The sequence below is a fragment of the Ciona intestinalis genome, chromosome 5, assembly GCF_000224145.3.
Source record: "Ciona intestinalis chromosome 5, KH, whole genome shotgun sequence".
Lineage (NCBI taxonomy): Eukaryota > Metazoa > Chordata > Ascidiacea > Phlebobranchia > Cionidae > Ciona > Ciona intestinalis.
The window spans coordinates 2,958,029-2,975,354 of record NC_020170.2 but is presented as its reverse complement, the minus strand read 5'-3'; the positions used below and the strand labels follow the sequence as shown (position 1 = coordinate 2,975,354).

Here is a 17,326-nt window from a genome sequence, read left to right as displayed (position 1 = left end):
AAACAACACTAATTTAGTATTTGCATCTGAGTTTGCTGAGTTATGTATATAGTATATATACCTAATACCTTTAAGCTGACTTAATCTGTATTAATATTGGCACTAGTGAAGAAGTCTCAGTTCGTGACAGATTAGGCAAGTGTTAGTGGTTTGTAGGCTGAGACTGAGTTAGTAGTTATTATGTTAGGAATTAGTGCCTTAGCGGTTTGCTGATAACGTAGAGTGGAGATTATTACTTTACCGTAATCTGTATTTAGTCAGCTACAAAACTTTGTGTCTATACACAAACTAAGACCTCGTACTGGTTGGTACCTGAGAAACTATAAAGATATACTCTTATAGTCTTATACGTTGTCGTTGATACATAAACCCATTAGCAACGGAAATTTAGACGGAACTTAAACAAAATAGAATTACTTTTCCCTGGGTATTCCCCTTTACCAGTCTTACATTTAAAGGGGAGCGCAGTAGTTTTAAGATATTGTTCATCGCCAGTAAATAGCTATATTGATATACAACATGTTCTTTCATTCATTGTAGTGATACCAAAGCATATATGCTTTGGTGAAACTTTGCTCAGCATTTGTTTGTTAGCATATTGGATTCAGGTTTAACAGAATAAAATTACGTAAACTTCATTGAACACGATTTTAATATCAAAGACATTTTTTTTAAATTAAACACGTAGGAGGATAAACACAAAATGTACAAAGAATAGGTGCACGTATGTATAAAAAGAACAGTAAGAAATTAATACCAAGTAACAAGTAAAAAGGGGGAAACTTTTAAGTCACGAGATAAAAAATACTGAAAAGGCTTTTTAAAAAGCAACATTTAATTGGAACTTTTAAACATGGCGTCGCGTGACATTCTTTGCAAAACGCACGTTCGGAATTTTGTTGTTGCCGATTTCGACATGAAGTTTTACGTTTCAGGCCACCAAGCACTAAAAGGTAGATGAACGCAGAAGGGGTTGTGGGCGAACTGATACTGTAAGTTGAGTCCATACAAAAGCATTGTCTCCGTGTCAAAGTTGCATTCCTCGGCTGTTGTTTGTCGCTGACACTCGTTCGCTTGGTAATACTCGCTGTAACAACAGTTTTGATAGGATATCTGTCTTTTTATCGATTTGTAGTGGAGTGGGGGAGATGGGCACCTTTTTAATTGGTTTTGTCGTCCCATTTGGTAGAAAACAAAAAACATTGAAGCGTTTTTCAACCGTATACTCATAACTCACATAGATCGTTGTTAATTGTTTAAAACAAGATTAGAATATTATTTGGGTAATATGTGCTAAAGGTGTCCCGTCTTCCCCCACAGTACAATATGAAGCGAGCGAAAACACGTTACGATTTCATTTGAGTAAATAAACTTATACATTACAGGTGAAAGTGTCGGTGAAAAATTCCTTTTACCACTGCAATGACGTATTAAATCAATGGACCTCAAGTTAAATTTAAATTTGTACTAACAGGTAGCAACAAAATCAAAGTTTAGTGTTTTTATAAATCTTCTTGATATAGATAACCCAAATAGGTCTTCAAACAAATATATTCTTGAACTGCAGGCTTTTTTAATTTTACCAATAGATTATTTTTCATTACAAAACTTATTACAAAATTTATTTAAAAGTCCATGTACCTGCAGAGACGGGGATTTCCGTGCTGTATATTAAAAATGTTGCGGAACGGTCCCCCGCATTCCGACAGTTTTATAAAGTATCTTGGTCCGCATTGTATTGGAAGTCTGTCCACCGCAAACTTCGGGAACACGAACGCGCCTTCTTCCTCACAGTACACCTTGAGTAAAATACATATTGTAGGTTGGGGGAGGGTATAGGTTTTAATTCTCCATAGCCCATGTTTTTAATGGTTTTAAACTCACGTTACAGTTAATGCGAAGCACATTAGAAACCGTAAGTGTGGCAAAGTCATGTAAGTAATTACTAACATGGCAGAGCAACGACAGTATTATAACACGGTTGTTCTACTTTTACCACATAAGTATTTATGAGCAAGTATTTTGTTAAATATTTTAATTTGTTTATATATATATATATATATATTACTTGTTTCATTTTGAAGTTTGTCCTCAGATTTCCCATGACGATTTCTTCCACTCTCTGTGACGTCATGTCACGTGAAGGAACGCAAGATGACGCAGCAAAGAGAACACAGTTTTCTAAATTGTTGTACAGCGTTCTAGGAAAAGAAAGTACAACATTAAATCTTAGAACCCCTCACTACAGATCTAAAAAATATGAGGCCTTGGTCAAATAGTAGGTGCGTATGGTAAATCATATATAGTTTATTCGACGTATTATAGTAAGGTGGGGTACGATGGGATATTTTTTGTTTATTTTTTCGTCTCATTTGATAGTAAACAGAGAACATTCACTGCATTATATAACCGTAGTATCACTCTAAAAAGCGTTGGTAATTGTTCAAATCACGATCCGGAAATATTGGATTTGAGTGCTAACGGTGTTCCATCGTATACCCCACAGTAATATATTTGTATGAACACATATTTTGATACATATAGTGGGGTGGGGGAAGATAGGACACCTTTAAAATATAATATTTAAATATCCTGAACGTGTTTCACACAATTAACAACGCTCTGTGGGAGTCGTGAGGGTATAGTTTTATAATTCTTTGAATGTTCTTTGTTTACCACTAAATGACACGATAAAATAGAGTTAAGAGGTGTCCCATCTTCCCCCACCCTACTGTAGTTACAAATTTGGATATTTCTTATTTAATTTTGTTACTCTGCTGTAGGTCAAATTCACATATTTGTAAATACCGGCAACTTTGTGGCTGTCTTTGTAAGTCGAAGAAAAAGCTGCGGAAACATCTTTTAAGACGATGAGTGTATTCAATGAAGTCACACATTGCCATTCTGGGTATGGTGGGAGAAGGGACATTCCCTGTTCTGATACCAGTTGTCCCTCGTGTAGGGCTCTCTGTATTTGTAAAACTTTGATAAAACGTAAATACAAAGACTTTATAATAGGGCATTTATGAAGATATATATACATCACATTTAAAGTAACTATATACACATTATATATGCAACCAAACTAACTCACTTTATCTTCGCGTTGCCGACAGTCGTTAAACACGGGTGTTCTGTTTCATACACCTCGTGCCATATATGGTAACTTACGAGTTACCATATATGTTACTTAGTGGGTGATTATATACAATTTGTCTTTTTTGGGTATATAGTCTGAGTGGTTAACAATATATACTAAGAAATAATCACCTACATTCCTAGTATACAAAGTAACACACATGATAACTCGTAAGCGGGCACGAGGTGTAGGAAACAGAACACGCCAGGGTAAATAAATCACATTCATACATTCATTCATAGCCTATTCTGCTGCGTTATACAAACCTTGCAGGAATATAACTCCATCTGTCACACCGTGGGTTCTACTGAGCTTTTTCTTCTTTAGCTTTCTCCCCTTATTTCTTCTTCTCAACTTCTTCCGTCTATTCTTCCGCCGCTTCCGCCTTTCTCGCCTTCTCGAGATAGCAGCATAATCATCTGCTCGAACCAGAATTGGCGAAGTAGCGATTCGAGTCCCCGCGCTGAAGTTTCCGGTAGGTGACAGCAAAGATCGCGGCTCACTCGCGTCTGGAAACTGTAAACACAAATTACTTCAAGGAATATCTAAAATCGTTTTGCTTACGGCATATTAGATATCGTTTTATCTACGTCAAGGTAAACAAGTTGATGGATATTGTACGCCCACCATGGCCGCATCTAACCTGAAAAACACCGATATCCCCTCTTAAAGCTGGTAGCATCATCTCCATGAGGTCATCGGTGACGTCATGCATCTTCTGTCTAGCTTCTGCCTGGACGTCAAACTCTGGAACCGCAACGGAGCCCCTGGCTTCATCTGTGATACAAAGCACGTACTGTTTGTTTTATCCTGTTAAGTGGACTCGGTGAACCAAACGTGAACTTCGTATCAACTTCACGGTTAAAGCAAAATACATACTTAGGCCATTTAAACATGACGGCTCATGTGTAAGAAACGACTTTTGTTTTATACGTTTTGGTTTAACCAAAAGTGAATATCGTATCAACTTTAGGGTTATAGTAAAATACATACTTGAGCCAGTTTTAAAATATAAACATGCCGGCCCATATGTGAAATACGACTTTCATTTCATACGTTTAGTTTAAAAAACTAAAACCATCTTTAGGGACGAATTAAAAGTGAAAATTAAGGTTTAGAAGAAAACGCTCACAAAGGTTGCAAAATGCAAATAAAAGCGAATAATAAAATATTGGAGTGAAATTACTTTGAACTTACCACAAGGTTGAAGTTTAACATCATCAATAGCAACGAAAGATTTCTTAGATGCTCCACTGACCACTTCGATAATGAATTGAACGTAATCGCCCTATAAAAAGAACAACATCCAGATGTAACCAAAATAGTAAGGTGGGGGAGATAGGCACCCTTTTATTTTCTCGTCTCCTTTGGCAGAAAACAAAGAACTTTTTAAAAAATATAAAAACCGTAACATCAGGACTCGCATACAAGTTGTTAATTGTTTAAAATACGATCAGGATATTATGATACTATGTGCTAAAAAAGTGCATGCGTTCTGTCTTAGGCTACCCTAGGCCTATATATGTGCTGTTGTCCCATTTGGTAGTAAACAAAAACTATTTCCAGAGTTATAAAACCACATGCTCACTTTTCTAAAAGAGCGTTGTTGATTGTTAAAAACACGATTACGAAATTTTGGATAAATGTCCTAACAGTATTTATCTCACTACTACTATACATGTGTTGTTCATTGTAGTAATACACAGGTGTAACCATGGTTTACGAGCGTGTGTTTACGAGGTTCGTAATTTGTGTATAGAGGTTATTGCGGCTTGGAGAAGTACCAGCGGCAACAGTATGTCGTAATGTTTCAAAAATAACTAGTTCTCAGTCACAGTGTATGGTATATAGTTTCGGGTAAACTTTTCAGAGAAAATCGAAAATTAACCTGAATTTGTCATTGCAGATTTAGTAGATTTGTAACTTGTTAAAAAAGCAGTAGTTCCGATTAGTTGTGTTATGCCTAAAACGTTATAAATTCCCAGGCTCAAAAGTTATCGTAAGTTTATGCATGTTCTCTTTAAAAAGAAAACCAATCAAATTCGTACAAGAAATAATTGTAATTGACTAGTTGTATAAACACATTGCTGGTTTAATTTACGCCAACGCTTTGATCTATATCGCCTTGAGTGCCATTGAACTTGAATAGCAGGTCACCCCACAACGTTTACCGGGTGCTTTCTTACAATTTGTGGTCATAGCACCAGCGACAATAAGTTGTACGTTGTTTATACATGAAATACTTGACTCAATACATTGTACCCAGAAGTCTATGGCGGCCTGGGCGCCTCTGTTCCTGCACGGGTGGTTTTGGCACCAGTATAAAGGCAAGGATTTAATTTTAGTCTTTTTACCACCTGAATTTAACTTGCTTTTGTTATTTGCGGTTGTCTGAGTCTCGAACCGTCGCACGCATCAGGGTTTTTGTAAGAGTATCTTTTACGTGGGTGTGTTTCATTTCGTTTCGTTATTCACCGTGAACGTGTGGAATATACAGAATAGGAAATAATCAACACTTAGTAATTAAATTGTACGAACATTTTTTGTGCTAAAACGCGCTTAAAGTATTGCGTGCAACTACGCTAAACGTTATACTGATATCCTTATGAAATACGTATAACATGGTGTACAACACACGACCGTTATTTTTCTATTCCTAATAGTTTATTCCACTTATCCACGACGAAAACTTCAATTCCACGTTTACTGCATTACACTCGCGCTTATATTTTCGGCGGAAAAAAAATAATGCCAAATTCTTTCGTAAATTTCGCTGCCAACATTTGACCCTAATCTGAACGATCGAACACGAAAATTAGCGTGGGGGATTTACACCATAAACACTCTATCTACACAAATGCCTAAGATGGCTTGTACGTTGTTTTCCGCAATTTGAAATTCCGCAAATATTTGCCTGCTTTAAACAAATTCGTTGCAGGCGAGCACAAGAATGCAATTTTTGAACTATAATTCGTTTAAAGCTATTTGGTCAAAGAACTAAATTTTATAGCATACGATGGGGTAAGATGGATCTATTCTCTTTTCCCGTTCTATATGTGGTACTAAACAATGAATATTTACAGAATTATATAACCACGACTCTACTGTAAAATATAGCGTTTTAACTGTTCAAAATACAATCAGAAAGTATGGGATTCAGATACTAACAGTATCCAATCTTCTCACACTCTACTTTATTAAAGGCGGTATTTGGGGATTTATTACTTTAATCATGGGTCAATGTAGCAAAAACTGTGGTGAAAAATAGGCCCAGGTGTGCGATTTAAAGTAGCACGCAGCAGTTTACCGCAGACCACGCGAAACAAGGGTCTTGAAAGTGTTTACTAAGCTATTAGTGGTTGCAGTATGGGAGGTATACAGACAACTGCTGTGGGTGGTACTGCAGATACTAAAAGGTTAACAAAACATTTGGGAAACTTTTAAAAAAAGGTGAAAAAAGTTTAACAATACACGGTCTACGAATAGTTTATATAGAAGTGTATAATTAATTGCGATCTTATACATCTCTCGTCAAACTACAATGTTTAACGATGTCATAATTTTGCTTGATTTAATATGAAGAGAAAACTAATAAATTATTTTCCGGTGACATAATATGTAGACTCTCTTTGCATTTAGTACACGGCGCGTTCGCATCGAATTTTGGAGAAAATAAACATTCGTTTTAAGTGTCTCCAAACCGGAAAGGAAAATAAAGTTACGTGTGAAAGTAAGCTTGCTGCAATCGAGATGCTATCGACCGGAACGTGCCCTTAGTGGCAGAAAACTGCTCGAAAAAGAACGAAATAGAAAACCTACTAAAAATAGTCTGAGACCTCGTGCATCGAACCGCAATTCGACGCCTACTGCATAATGGTGTCTCGATTTCGGATGTTGTCAGAGTGAACACAGAAGTACAATTAACATTCCACGAGTTCTTAGAATGGATACGACCTCGGTTGACAGATGGCGTGTAAAAAATCAGAGATAACGGGCTCACGGTCTATCACGGTACAGGCTTAAAGTAGGGATACGTTGTTAAAATTGAGCGTCGGAATTGGCCACTTTCCGCCTTAAATTGAGCTTTTGGGCTTTCGGTGCTCACTGATTTCAATGCACAGTCTACTAGAGATATCTCTACTAGGCCGTGTTCAACGCAGCGTACAATTTTATATTTACGACTTTAAATTAATTTAGTTTAATAATGGGTCATGTGGTAAAAGAGTAACGCTTGTATAATGCATAAACCATTGCAAGGCTATAATTTATTTTTAGTCTTTAGTCTACGTCTTTTATAAAACTAATCTGCGTAGGATCTTACACAATCTTAGACGATCAAATTACTAAATTGAAAGGTATGCTATGACGTATAGGCCCGTGTTTATAGAAGAACGATATAATAGGGTGGGGTAAGATGGGATATTTTATTCTGTTTTCTCGCGCTATTGGGTGGTAAACAAAAAATAGATACAGAAATATAAAACTTTATTTTCCGGACCATAAAATAAACGGAAATATTGGATTTTTAGATGCTAACGGTATATAGGCTACCATTTTACCTCATGGTACTATATTACGAATTGGGATAATGTTTATAGTCCTTAAGTGTATAGACATACATTTGAAGCACGCACAGTGTCGTAACTAGTTATTAAACCTAATTATTTCGCGGGCAACGTTTTCTGTATTTCGTGTAAGTGCTCACTATATGTGCTGTTATTTCAAAATTACACCATGTCCGATTAATGAAATAACTTTGGTGAGATAACTTTTCTAAAGAGATTGTATATTCCACCTAGAAAATTGATATTTAAGTGGTATACATTTTTAGACGTTCTGGTTAACACTCTAAAAATGACAGAAATTTTGGGCACAAAAAACATGTTATATTCTGCAAAACAAACTCACAAGTATTGGTGCAGTTACTCACGTTTATAGCATCGAGGCTTTCATCAACCGGTGTGATAAACTTTTGAAAAGGAAATTCGATTTTTTCACCGCGTTCGACGACAGGTACAGATCGGTCCGGTGATTGGCCAGGCTCCACAATGAAAACTGTTACGTCACAATGCAGATATTTTAATTGAAATCAGGCACTTGAAATTCCAGACAGCTACGAAAACGTGCTAACTGTTGAACTGTGTAAACGTACATATTGAACACTAAGGTTTCCGTTTTAGATGCAGCATTTAAATGTGACAACTTATTATCACATTGGTGAGATAGGCGGTATTTTAAATCATCAAAACTGCCATTAATTTCCGGGAGAGCGGATATCCAGTTCCGATAATTTGCGAATATAATTAAACGTTAAGATTTATCATATATAGTAGAGACCACAAACAAACACTGCACGAGAATTTATATGGTGTTTGAATATGGTGCAATTAGAACACTAAAGAGTTTTTAAATATTACAGCATAAAATTGTATGGAAATATGCTTTGAAATTTCGTTTGTAATAAAATAGGGTCAGTTTTATATAGAAAAAGCGTAAAATTGAAGGTTTATTAGAAAAAAGCTATACTAAGATAAACATTAAATCTAAAGTACTTTTGGGAAAGAGAATTACCGTTAGTACAGATTCCCCATATTCCTTAATCGTGCTTTTAAAATTTACAATATAAAGAAGAATAAACCTGAACCATCTTACCCCAAATGCAAATTTCTGCATTTATAGTGTTCAAAATTACATTGAAGTTAAAAAATTATAATATTTTAAGCAACAAACCTCTTAGTAAAGGTAGGCCATCAGGGTACGACCACTCGCTACCCCCAATTGAACAGTGGAAGACAAAACATGAACCACGATCAGGGGCGACACGAGCACTACGAAGACGAGATCGAAAACCTTCAGGTCGACTTCTAGATTGAACGAAAGCAAATTTCCCGTCGCCTGTAGTATAAGTAAAAACTTAAACGTTATGGGATGTAGATTATAGATTGAAATCTTTAATTGGTTTATTTCTGGAGAAAAAAACGTCGAGGTTTATGGTCTTCAACATTATTTATAAATTCGATACTTTTCAGATATATTCATACTTGTCCGGAACCTGGGATTCAGTCCAGATTTGACCCATTATACCCCTAGACCCGGAAAGCCCATTGAGTCCTTCGTGCGACCGGTACCGCGACACCGCTTCGCAATCACGCGCGTATTATTATTGGCACCATTTTTGTACCCTTGTGTGTGCTTAAGAGGTACCACACTTTTTAACTTTCTGCATGCTTTTTTTATTGATATGGCTAGTATTTGGAAAACACATTAGTGGCCGCTGGGTTGGAGCAATGTCCGTTAAGTGTCTTGCCCAAGGACACATACGCCGATCAGTATTAGTACCGCTGCCGAGCATCGAACCAGGGACACGTTGGTTACGATGCAGGCGCCTAAACCACTGAGCCACAGCGCCGGATAAAAACATAGAGTTAGCGCATTTTCATAATACCACTTACCGCCGTTCGTTACATCCCGGACCGAAGAGTCACGGATTTTGGACCCTGCCCTCCATCCGGCTCTTCTCATCTCAAACCACTCCCTCTTCCACCTGCAGAAAGATCTTCTTCCATCGAAGTTGCAATCCACAGATGATTTCCTTTTTGAAGAGGCGACGGACATCAAAACACAAACAACAAAAATAATTAAATTGATTTTCATGTTGACACTGTTTCTGAACAGAAAATACAAAAATGAGAAAAGTAAGAAATTTACGAAAATATCACATTCGTTGTAATAAATAAAAACATTGTTAGTTAGTTTGACTCCTTCGTGCCGACTATTTTACGAACGTTTATTGTTTAAAGGCGAAATTGAGAGAACTTTTAAATTTACATTAAAATGTGCACTTCATTCGTTAAAAACTATAAGTATTAATATTGAAATCGACCATTTCTTATGCGTTATTTCTGTGCTGGTTCCAATGTTTCAAACACAGTCATAAATCGTTTGTAATTTTAAAAAATATTTAAACAACTCTGCAAACGAACAAGTAATCCATCAAAGGTGTGAACTTTTGACCAAGGTTTATCTAAGAGACCGCGTCGCTACAACAAACAGGTTACATACAGAAACCCACGATTCCATTTTCTCGAAACACCTGTGATAGAATTTGCAAAGCAAACACAGACTACTCGACAACCCGACCTTACTAGCTACACCTCAAATCGAAAATGCCACAATCGCCACGAAACTTGACAGAAAAAAGCGACGACTTCTCTCAGTGCCAGTCAAGCAGATAGTGCGAAGACAACAGTCGATTTAACCTGTCAAGTCAAGTCCACGACTTCGATAAAACTAAAGCCTTCGTCTGTGTCGCATATTGGTTTGATAAATTCGCGAGTTCCTGTCGCCATACCTACTGTACCAACATAGGCCTGTCTGTTTTGTGAAATTATTTTCTCATTACCTGCTAAAGAATAAACAGGTGCCGGCGATTTAGGCGCTGTGAAAATAACGGAAACTGTTGACGTTCTGCCGAGTGCACACGCGTCACACTGATTGCTGGAATGCGACGCCGTGATTATAAACGAGCAAATGCACTAACGTTAATCTTGAACGTCTGGAAATGATTTGCCAATGCGGTCCCTCCAAAAGTATGGCAGAAACAAAGCGTCCCCTCCAAGAGTATGGCAAACACACACGATTTTGGGTATAAATATTAACGAAAGCGATTCTCTGCCACAACAGACACAAAACTTTCTTTAAACATATAGTCGGGTGGGGAAGATGGGACACTGTTTAGTCTATTTTCTCGTCCCATTTGGTAGTAAACAAAGAACATTCAAAATATTTTAAAATTGTATCCTTACGACTCCAATATACCATTGTTAATTGTTTAAAACACGATCAGGATATTTGAATCCTATGTGCTAAACGGGTCCCGTCTCCCCCCACCCTACCATATAATCACTTTTTAAAGCGTTTTAAAACACACGCGTTCGGCTACGAATATGAAAAGGAAAACAATATAGCCTACTGTATACCGCATATAAACTATATCTTAAACTAGCTTTGATGTTCCGACATAACATAGGCACGTGTCGAACCCTCAAGACCTCTCCTTCACTCGACTATTACGACACAAAGGGGTATTCTCACGCACAAAGGATAAACAAATTGTACCGCTGTACTCGGAACAAAATTCCTAGGATAAATTTTTCGGAGATGTTTTTACACCATGGTACAGAAAGCCGAACCGAATTTGGAATATTTTAACGGAACCAATTTTTCAACGAAGTTAATTTCATGCTCAGAAATGTAAACACAGAAGTAAAAACGTTTATTAAACATTTTTTTTAAGAAATGTCAGTTGTTTTTTAAATATCCCTAAAGTTGTGGCAAAATATTCAAAAACCATATATACATACACTCACTCTTAGAATTCATCTATCCAACAAATTACTCTAAAAGTTTATTAATCAAATAACAAATTATAACTGTAAACTATAGGCTATCTACTATTTGAAACGAAGGCTAATTTTTCACACAGGTACATTTTTCTAATTCTAATTTTTTCTAAATGCTGATTATGCATAAGAAGTTAATGCACCTATTAGCCATTGAACTGCGCAGTAGTTTTACCTTCACGTATATATACACGCCGCAAGCAGAAAAACACTTGGCGAGACTGACCTTGCGAACAGAGTGGGCTACGAACACACAATGTTGTTTTTCTGGAAAATTCGACGAATTCGCTTCCACCTACACAGACAATAACAACGGCTTTAATCTCCTGAAATTTTACGAAATCGGAAAACTTCGATTTACGCTTATAAGATTAAATTTAGATTTCGAAACAGAGAGTTTTTAAAATAGGTGTGGAATTTTTCTACCTTATAACAAAATATTACCTATAAAATCTTATAAATTTTCGGGATTTAAAAAAAAGTTTTATTTTAAATTTTTGATATACGAAGTTTTGCGAGAGATTATTTAATAAATGTTTTTGTAAAACGTTTTAAAGTTGCTCTTTCGCGCCACCGCGTGACTCACCTCGCGTGATGTTTTTATTCACAGTGACAAAGTCTCAAAATTTATTCATTTAAATCATTTGATATAGTTCTTGCATTTTGACAACCCGAACCCACTAAAGGGAGTGTGTAACCTTTGTTGCCAAAACGTGCCATTTACCGGACAATAAAGCCACGATATGCGACAATTGCGCTTTTGTTTGATGCGCACTGTTGAAAAGCCAGGCAGTCGAGCGTGCAGAAACAGCAGCCAGCGTAGCAAGCAAAACGACAATCGACAACGGCGGTAGGCAACTTTATTAGATTTGCAGGAATCCGAAAAATGAGATTTTTTAGCCAAGTTACTCTTTTTCTGTGTATTGCAGTTCTCTGTACGAGTCCTACGACTTTTGGATCCAGGTTTAAACGAGGTAGGATAAAATTAACCCGTTTTGGTAAATTTACGTACAAAATGCGCGCTAAAATCTCATAATATAACAGAGTGGGAAAAGATGGGACACCTTTAGCACATAATATCCAAATATCCTGATCGTGTTATAAACAATTAACAACGGTCCATGAGAGTCGTGAGGATACTGTTTTATATTTCTTTAAATGTTCTTTGTTGACTACCAAATTGGACGAGAAAATAGAAGAAACAGGTTTTCCAACCTACTATACATTGTTTTTAGGAACACTGTTTAAATCTCATAAAACGTTATTTCAGGGTCACGAAGACAACCTGTACTGTTTAACAGGTAACATGCATCAAACCTACCCATACGTTTAGACTACAATAAACTAACCTTTTACCACAGGTATATATGTCCACCACAATGTGCATGCTCCCTAAACATAATTTATTGCTCTGGCAAACAATTGAATGAAATACCGAGTACCTTTCCACGCAACGGGGAATTTCTACATCTGGAAAACAACTATATAACGGTGAGTGTTGGCGCAAAAAAAATGGGTGCATATTATACTTCACCTGTTTAGAAGAAAACATTGGGTAACGGGCCGATTTCTATGGGTTAAGCTTAAGGCCTAAGACCAACTTGCTGGCGCGATTTACCGTAGGACTTCACCTGTGCTAAGCGTGTCCCGTCTCCCCCCACCCTATATTTTTGCAAAACCATTACAAATCATATATTAACATAAAATATAATACAGGCCTATACTTAAAATAATTTATACATATATAGTAGGGTGGCGGAAGATGGGACACCTTTTCATTCTATTTTCTCGTCCCATTTGGTAGTAAACAAAAAAACACAATTAAAGAATTATAAAACTATATTCTCACGACTCTAATAAACCGTTGTTAATTGTGTAAAAACGCGATCAGGACATTTTGATATTATAGGCTAAAGATGTCCCATCTTACACCACAGTCACTGTACAATTTTTGCCAAATTATTTATGTTAAGCTCTTATAATTTAATGTTTTTGTTCTACAGAGGATACACTCGGGTGTTTTTCGTCATTTCCCGGCGATTCAAAGAATAATTTTGACGAAAAACAGACTTATCAGCGCTGGGTTGAAAGCAAGGAGTTTTGAAGGACTTACCGCATTGAAAAGATTGGACCTGAGTGAAAATAAGCTGACACGGTTTCCTAGATCTCTACCGCCATCTCTCGTCGAGCTTCGGCTGAATTTAAACAACATTACAAGTCAGTTGGTAACAAGGGTGAACTAGTAAAGCGTATAAATTTAAAAAAATGTATTACAACTTATGATATTATAGTAGGGTGGGGGAAGATGGGATACTATTTTGATCTATTTCCCTTTTTCCTTAGAACAAAGAACATTCAAAGAATTACAAAGTCGTTTCCTTACGACTCCTATTGACCACTGTTAATCGTATGAAACACGATCAGGATATTTGCATATTATGTGCCAAAGGTGTCCCATATTTCCCTACTCTACCGTATATTAGGTCATGCATGTAAACAAAATGACCAAAAAGATCATTATTCATTTTTAGAATTTTAAGTCAATGCAAATTTAATATGTTTTAATATTAATAGTTTGGGGTAAGACGGGTGATGTTTTATTCTATTTTCTTGCCATTTAGAAGTAAACAAAAAAATCAAATAATTATATAGTGGGGTGGGGGAAGATATAGTAGGGTGGGGTAGGTGGGACACATTTAGCGCAGAATATCCAAATATCCTGATCGAGTTTTAAAGAATTAACAACGGTCTATGGGAGTCGTAAAGGTACGGATTTATATTTATTTGATTTTTCTTTGTTTACTACCGAACGTGACCAGTAAATAGACTGGTAAGGTGTCCCATATTGCCCCACCCCACTATATAATCGTATACTATCGACTCTAAAAAGGGTTGTTAACTATAAAACACGATTAGGAAATAGGGGATATTTTCTGCTCACGAAATCCATCTTACCCCACAGTACTAAATGACGTGTGTTAAATATTGTTTTAGAAGTGAAAAGAGGTGCTACCCGTGGTTTAACCAATCTAGTTGCGCTCAGTCTGTTTCGAAATTCGATAACCGATGCGGGATTCGAACCCGCAATATTAAAGAACATGACAGCCCTGTCTTATTTGGACTTGAACGAAAATTTGCTAGAGACTGTACCACAGGTTTGAACTTTTGGTATTTAATTGGACAATACCTCTAAAATGAGTTACCAACTGAATAAAGGTAACTTTTTACACATATATACTTAACGCGTTTTAAGTTTTCTTATATATGTGTACAAAGATTTTTCGCAATGTAAACTAATCGAAAGTGTTATAAAATGTATAATTTGCAAACATAAAGTAATGCTATAAAAACACATTCAATCACTGTTTAAAAACAAAACTTATTCGGTCATGATTATTTACATAATGAATAATTTGAACGCGTAATCATGCGACAGAAAAATATCTTTTGCCGTATTATTAAAAAGATTGAATAACAAAATTCCCGTATTCAGTTTTTTACTTCCCACCAGGGACTTCCAGAAAGCCTTCGTGAAATTCGACTTGAAAACAATGGATTGAAAAACGTCACAGCGGGGATTTTTACGTCACAATCACTTCTTCACCATTTTTCTCTGAGGAATAATCAACTTTCGGACCAAGGAATAAATTTCAATGCATGGTCTAACATGGTAACTTATAGTAGGGCAGGTTATTGGGACATTGGAACTCAATTTTTCATTCTAATTTTGTTATTTTTTTCAATTAAAAAATTGCCATTTATGGTTGGGTGGGGAAATGGGACATGCTTTCAATATAATTCTCCTTTCATTTGGTAGTAAACATAGAATATTTACATATTTATACGAATGTAACCCCAGCGATTCTAAAAACATGATTTAGGTGCTAAAAAATCATCTTAAGGTGGCTGTACACAGTATCCGGCGTGCGAATTCGCTTGCGGAGTCGTATGCAAACCCGTGTCCAATTCCGCATGCGGCAGCAAAATCCGGACAAAACGGACGATTTCCAGATACTGTGTACAGCCACCTTAACCCTACAGACTACACTACTATACTTTTTTTCTTATAACAGAAAACAAATTTTATTTCAGAGTAATCTATTTCTTCTGGACCTATCCTACAATAAACTACGAACAATACCTCGAGGCCTACCACCGTCTTTGCATCAACTAATCATAGAAAATAATTTTATCGAGGTGATTTATATATAACTAGTTTTGAATCACGTAGAATATAAATGAGATATAACGTTTGGGTAAAATGTTTCATTTTTCATTCTCGTATATCGTCCCATTCGGTAGTAAACAAACAAAATTTACAGAGTTACACAATTATACACCCGTACCTTCACGACTCTCAAAATGCGTTGTTAATTGTTGAAAGCACATTTGGGAAATATGGAACACCATGTTTTATAACGGTGTTTTCTGACCGTGTTTTTAATTAACAACACCGTTTTAGGGTCGCGAGGCTACTACTGTCTCATCTCACCCCAATTTACTATGTATGTTCCAACGGTGGCGAAAAAGCCTAATATTTTAAGAATTCCTATTGTAGGAAATAAACTATAAAACGTTCATAAGCTCGTTGAATCTCACGCAAATTAAACTATCGTTCAACAAGATACGGATCATCACCCCCGGGTCATTTACCCGTCTTATTCATTTAAGGGTAAGTTTATTAAAGCATCGAATATAGGATGAAATGTCTTTGACTTATTTGCTTTTAAATTCTAGGCCGTTAAAGGTTTTATTCTAGAGCGAATTGGTTCAAAATACGTCATGGTGCTTTTCTAGCGTTTTTTTTTCTAGCATGTAAACAAGTTTTATTGATGACAGTTTAGATATTTGGTATATTGTGTTAGTCATATGCAATGTGACATAAACATTTTTTTTATGACTAAAGTCTAAACCATTCCTTCGCGTTCCTATCACTTACATATACAGCTATCCACACATTTGTAATAAGTTGTCAAATCAAACCTTAGTTTTTAGATCTTGCATTCAACAACTTGTTGTACGTACCCCGTGGTCTCCCTACCACTTTGGAAGCTTTGTTTCTTGAATCCAATCAAATTTTCTCCGTTCAAATCGACTCGTTTTGTCCAATGAACCCAGAAAGGTATAGCGTTTACCAAGTTACAACTTTTTAGTTAACTAAAGTTAAGTTACTGAACTCAGTGCTAACCATTGAGTTGTCTAAACTGTCAGCCATATATATAAAAACAATTAACAAAGTCACTTACTAAACTCAGTGTTTATAAAGGGTTGTCTAAACTCTAAACTGTCAGCCATGTACAGAAAAAGTAATCCTTTACAAAGTTATATCATGGTAACTCGTAAGTCTCTGCGATGTGTACGAAACAGAATACATACATTAAAACATCGGTCGTGTGCAGTGTAAAGCCAGATTGTTGTACAGTGGCGTTTCGCAGAGAAACACAAAAAGCGTTGATTGCTTTAATTTTAAGCGCTGATTTAATTATTTGCCCCTCTAGGGGAAAGGTCTGGTTTGCTTACAAATAAAACTAAAATTACATGTGCACCGTCTTTTAATAGAATTGTTTTAATTACACATATCGTACTGCTGGGTAATACGAATGTCATTAGCACATATTTTCCGATATTCCCTAATCGTGTGTTTAACAATTAACAACGCTCTTTTAGAATTGAGAAGCTATACGGTTATATATAAGTCTGTAAATAACTTTTTTATGACCACTAAGGCCCATAAAAAGGACTAAACATATAGACCATCTTACCCCACCCCACTATACGTGTTTTA

The 17,326-nt window shown here is 36.2% G+C and overlaps 1 protein-coding gene across 3 annotated transcripts; it reads right to left on the bottom strand.

Annotated features, from left to right (window-relative positions):
- Positions 1–626: 626 nt before the first annotated feature.
- LOC100175658 lies at positions 627–16,640 on the bottom strand. 3 transcript variants are annotated; one of them, XM_026834558.1, is made up of 13 exons: positions 16,525–16,640; positions 13,655–13,736; positions 12,891–13,022; positions 9,592–9,731; positions 8,870–9,034; positions 8,070–8,194; positions 4,337–4,427; positions 3,783–3,916; positions 3,406–3,655; positions 2,809–2,968; positions 2,069–2,201; positions 1,642–1,799; positions 627–1,087 (listed from the first exon to the last, which is right to left on the bottom strand). In XM_026834558.1, the coding sequence occupies exons 2-13, from the start codon at positions 13,657–13,659 to the stop codon at positions 925–927; spliced, it is 1,656 nt and encodes a 551-aa protein (XP_026690359.1). In that variant the 5' UTR covers positions 13,660–13,736; positions 16,525–16,640; the 3' UTR covers positions 627–924. The 3 variants fall into 3 exon arrangements, with proteins under 3 accessions (XP_026690359.1, XP_026690360.1, XP_002122830.2); XM_026834559.1 differs by having other exon boundaries at positions 12,891–13,011; positions 16,525–16,639; XM_002122794.4 differs by lacking the exon at positions 12,891–13,022 and having other exon boundaries at positions 16,525–16,639.
- Between the last annotated feature and the right edge of the window lie 686 nt (positions 16,641–17,326).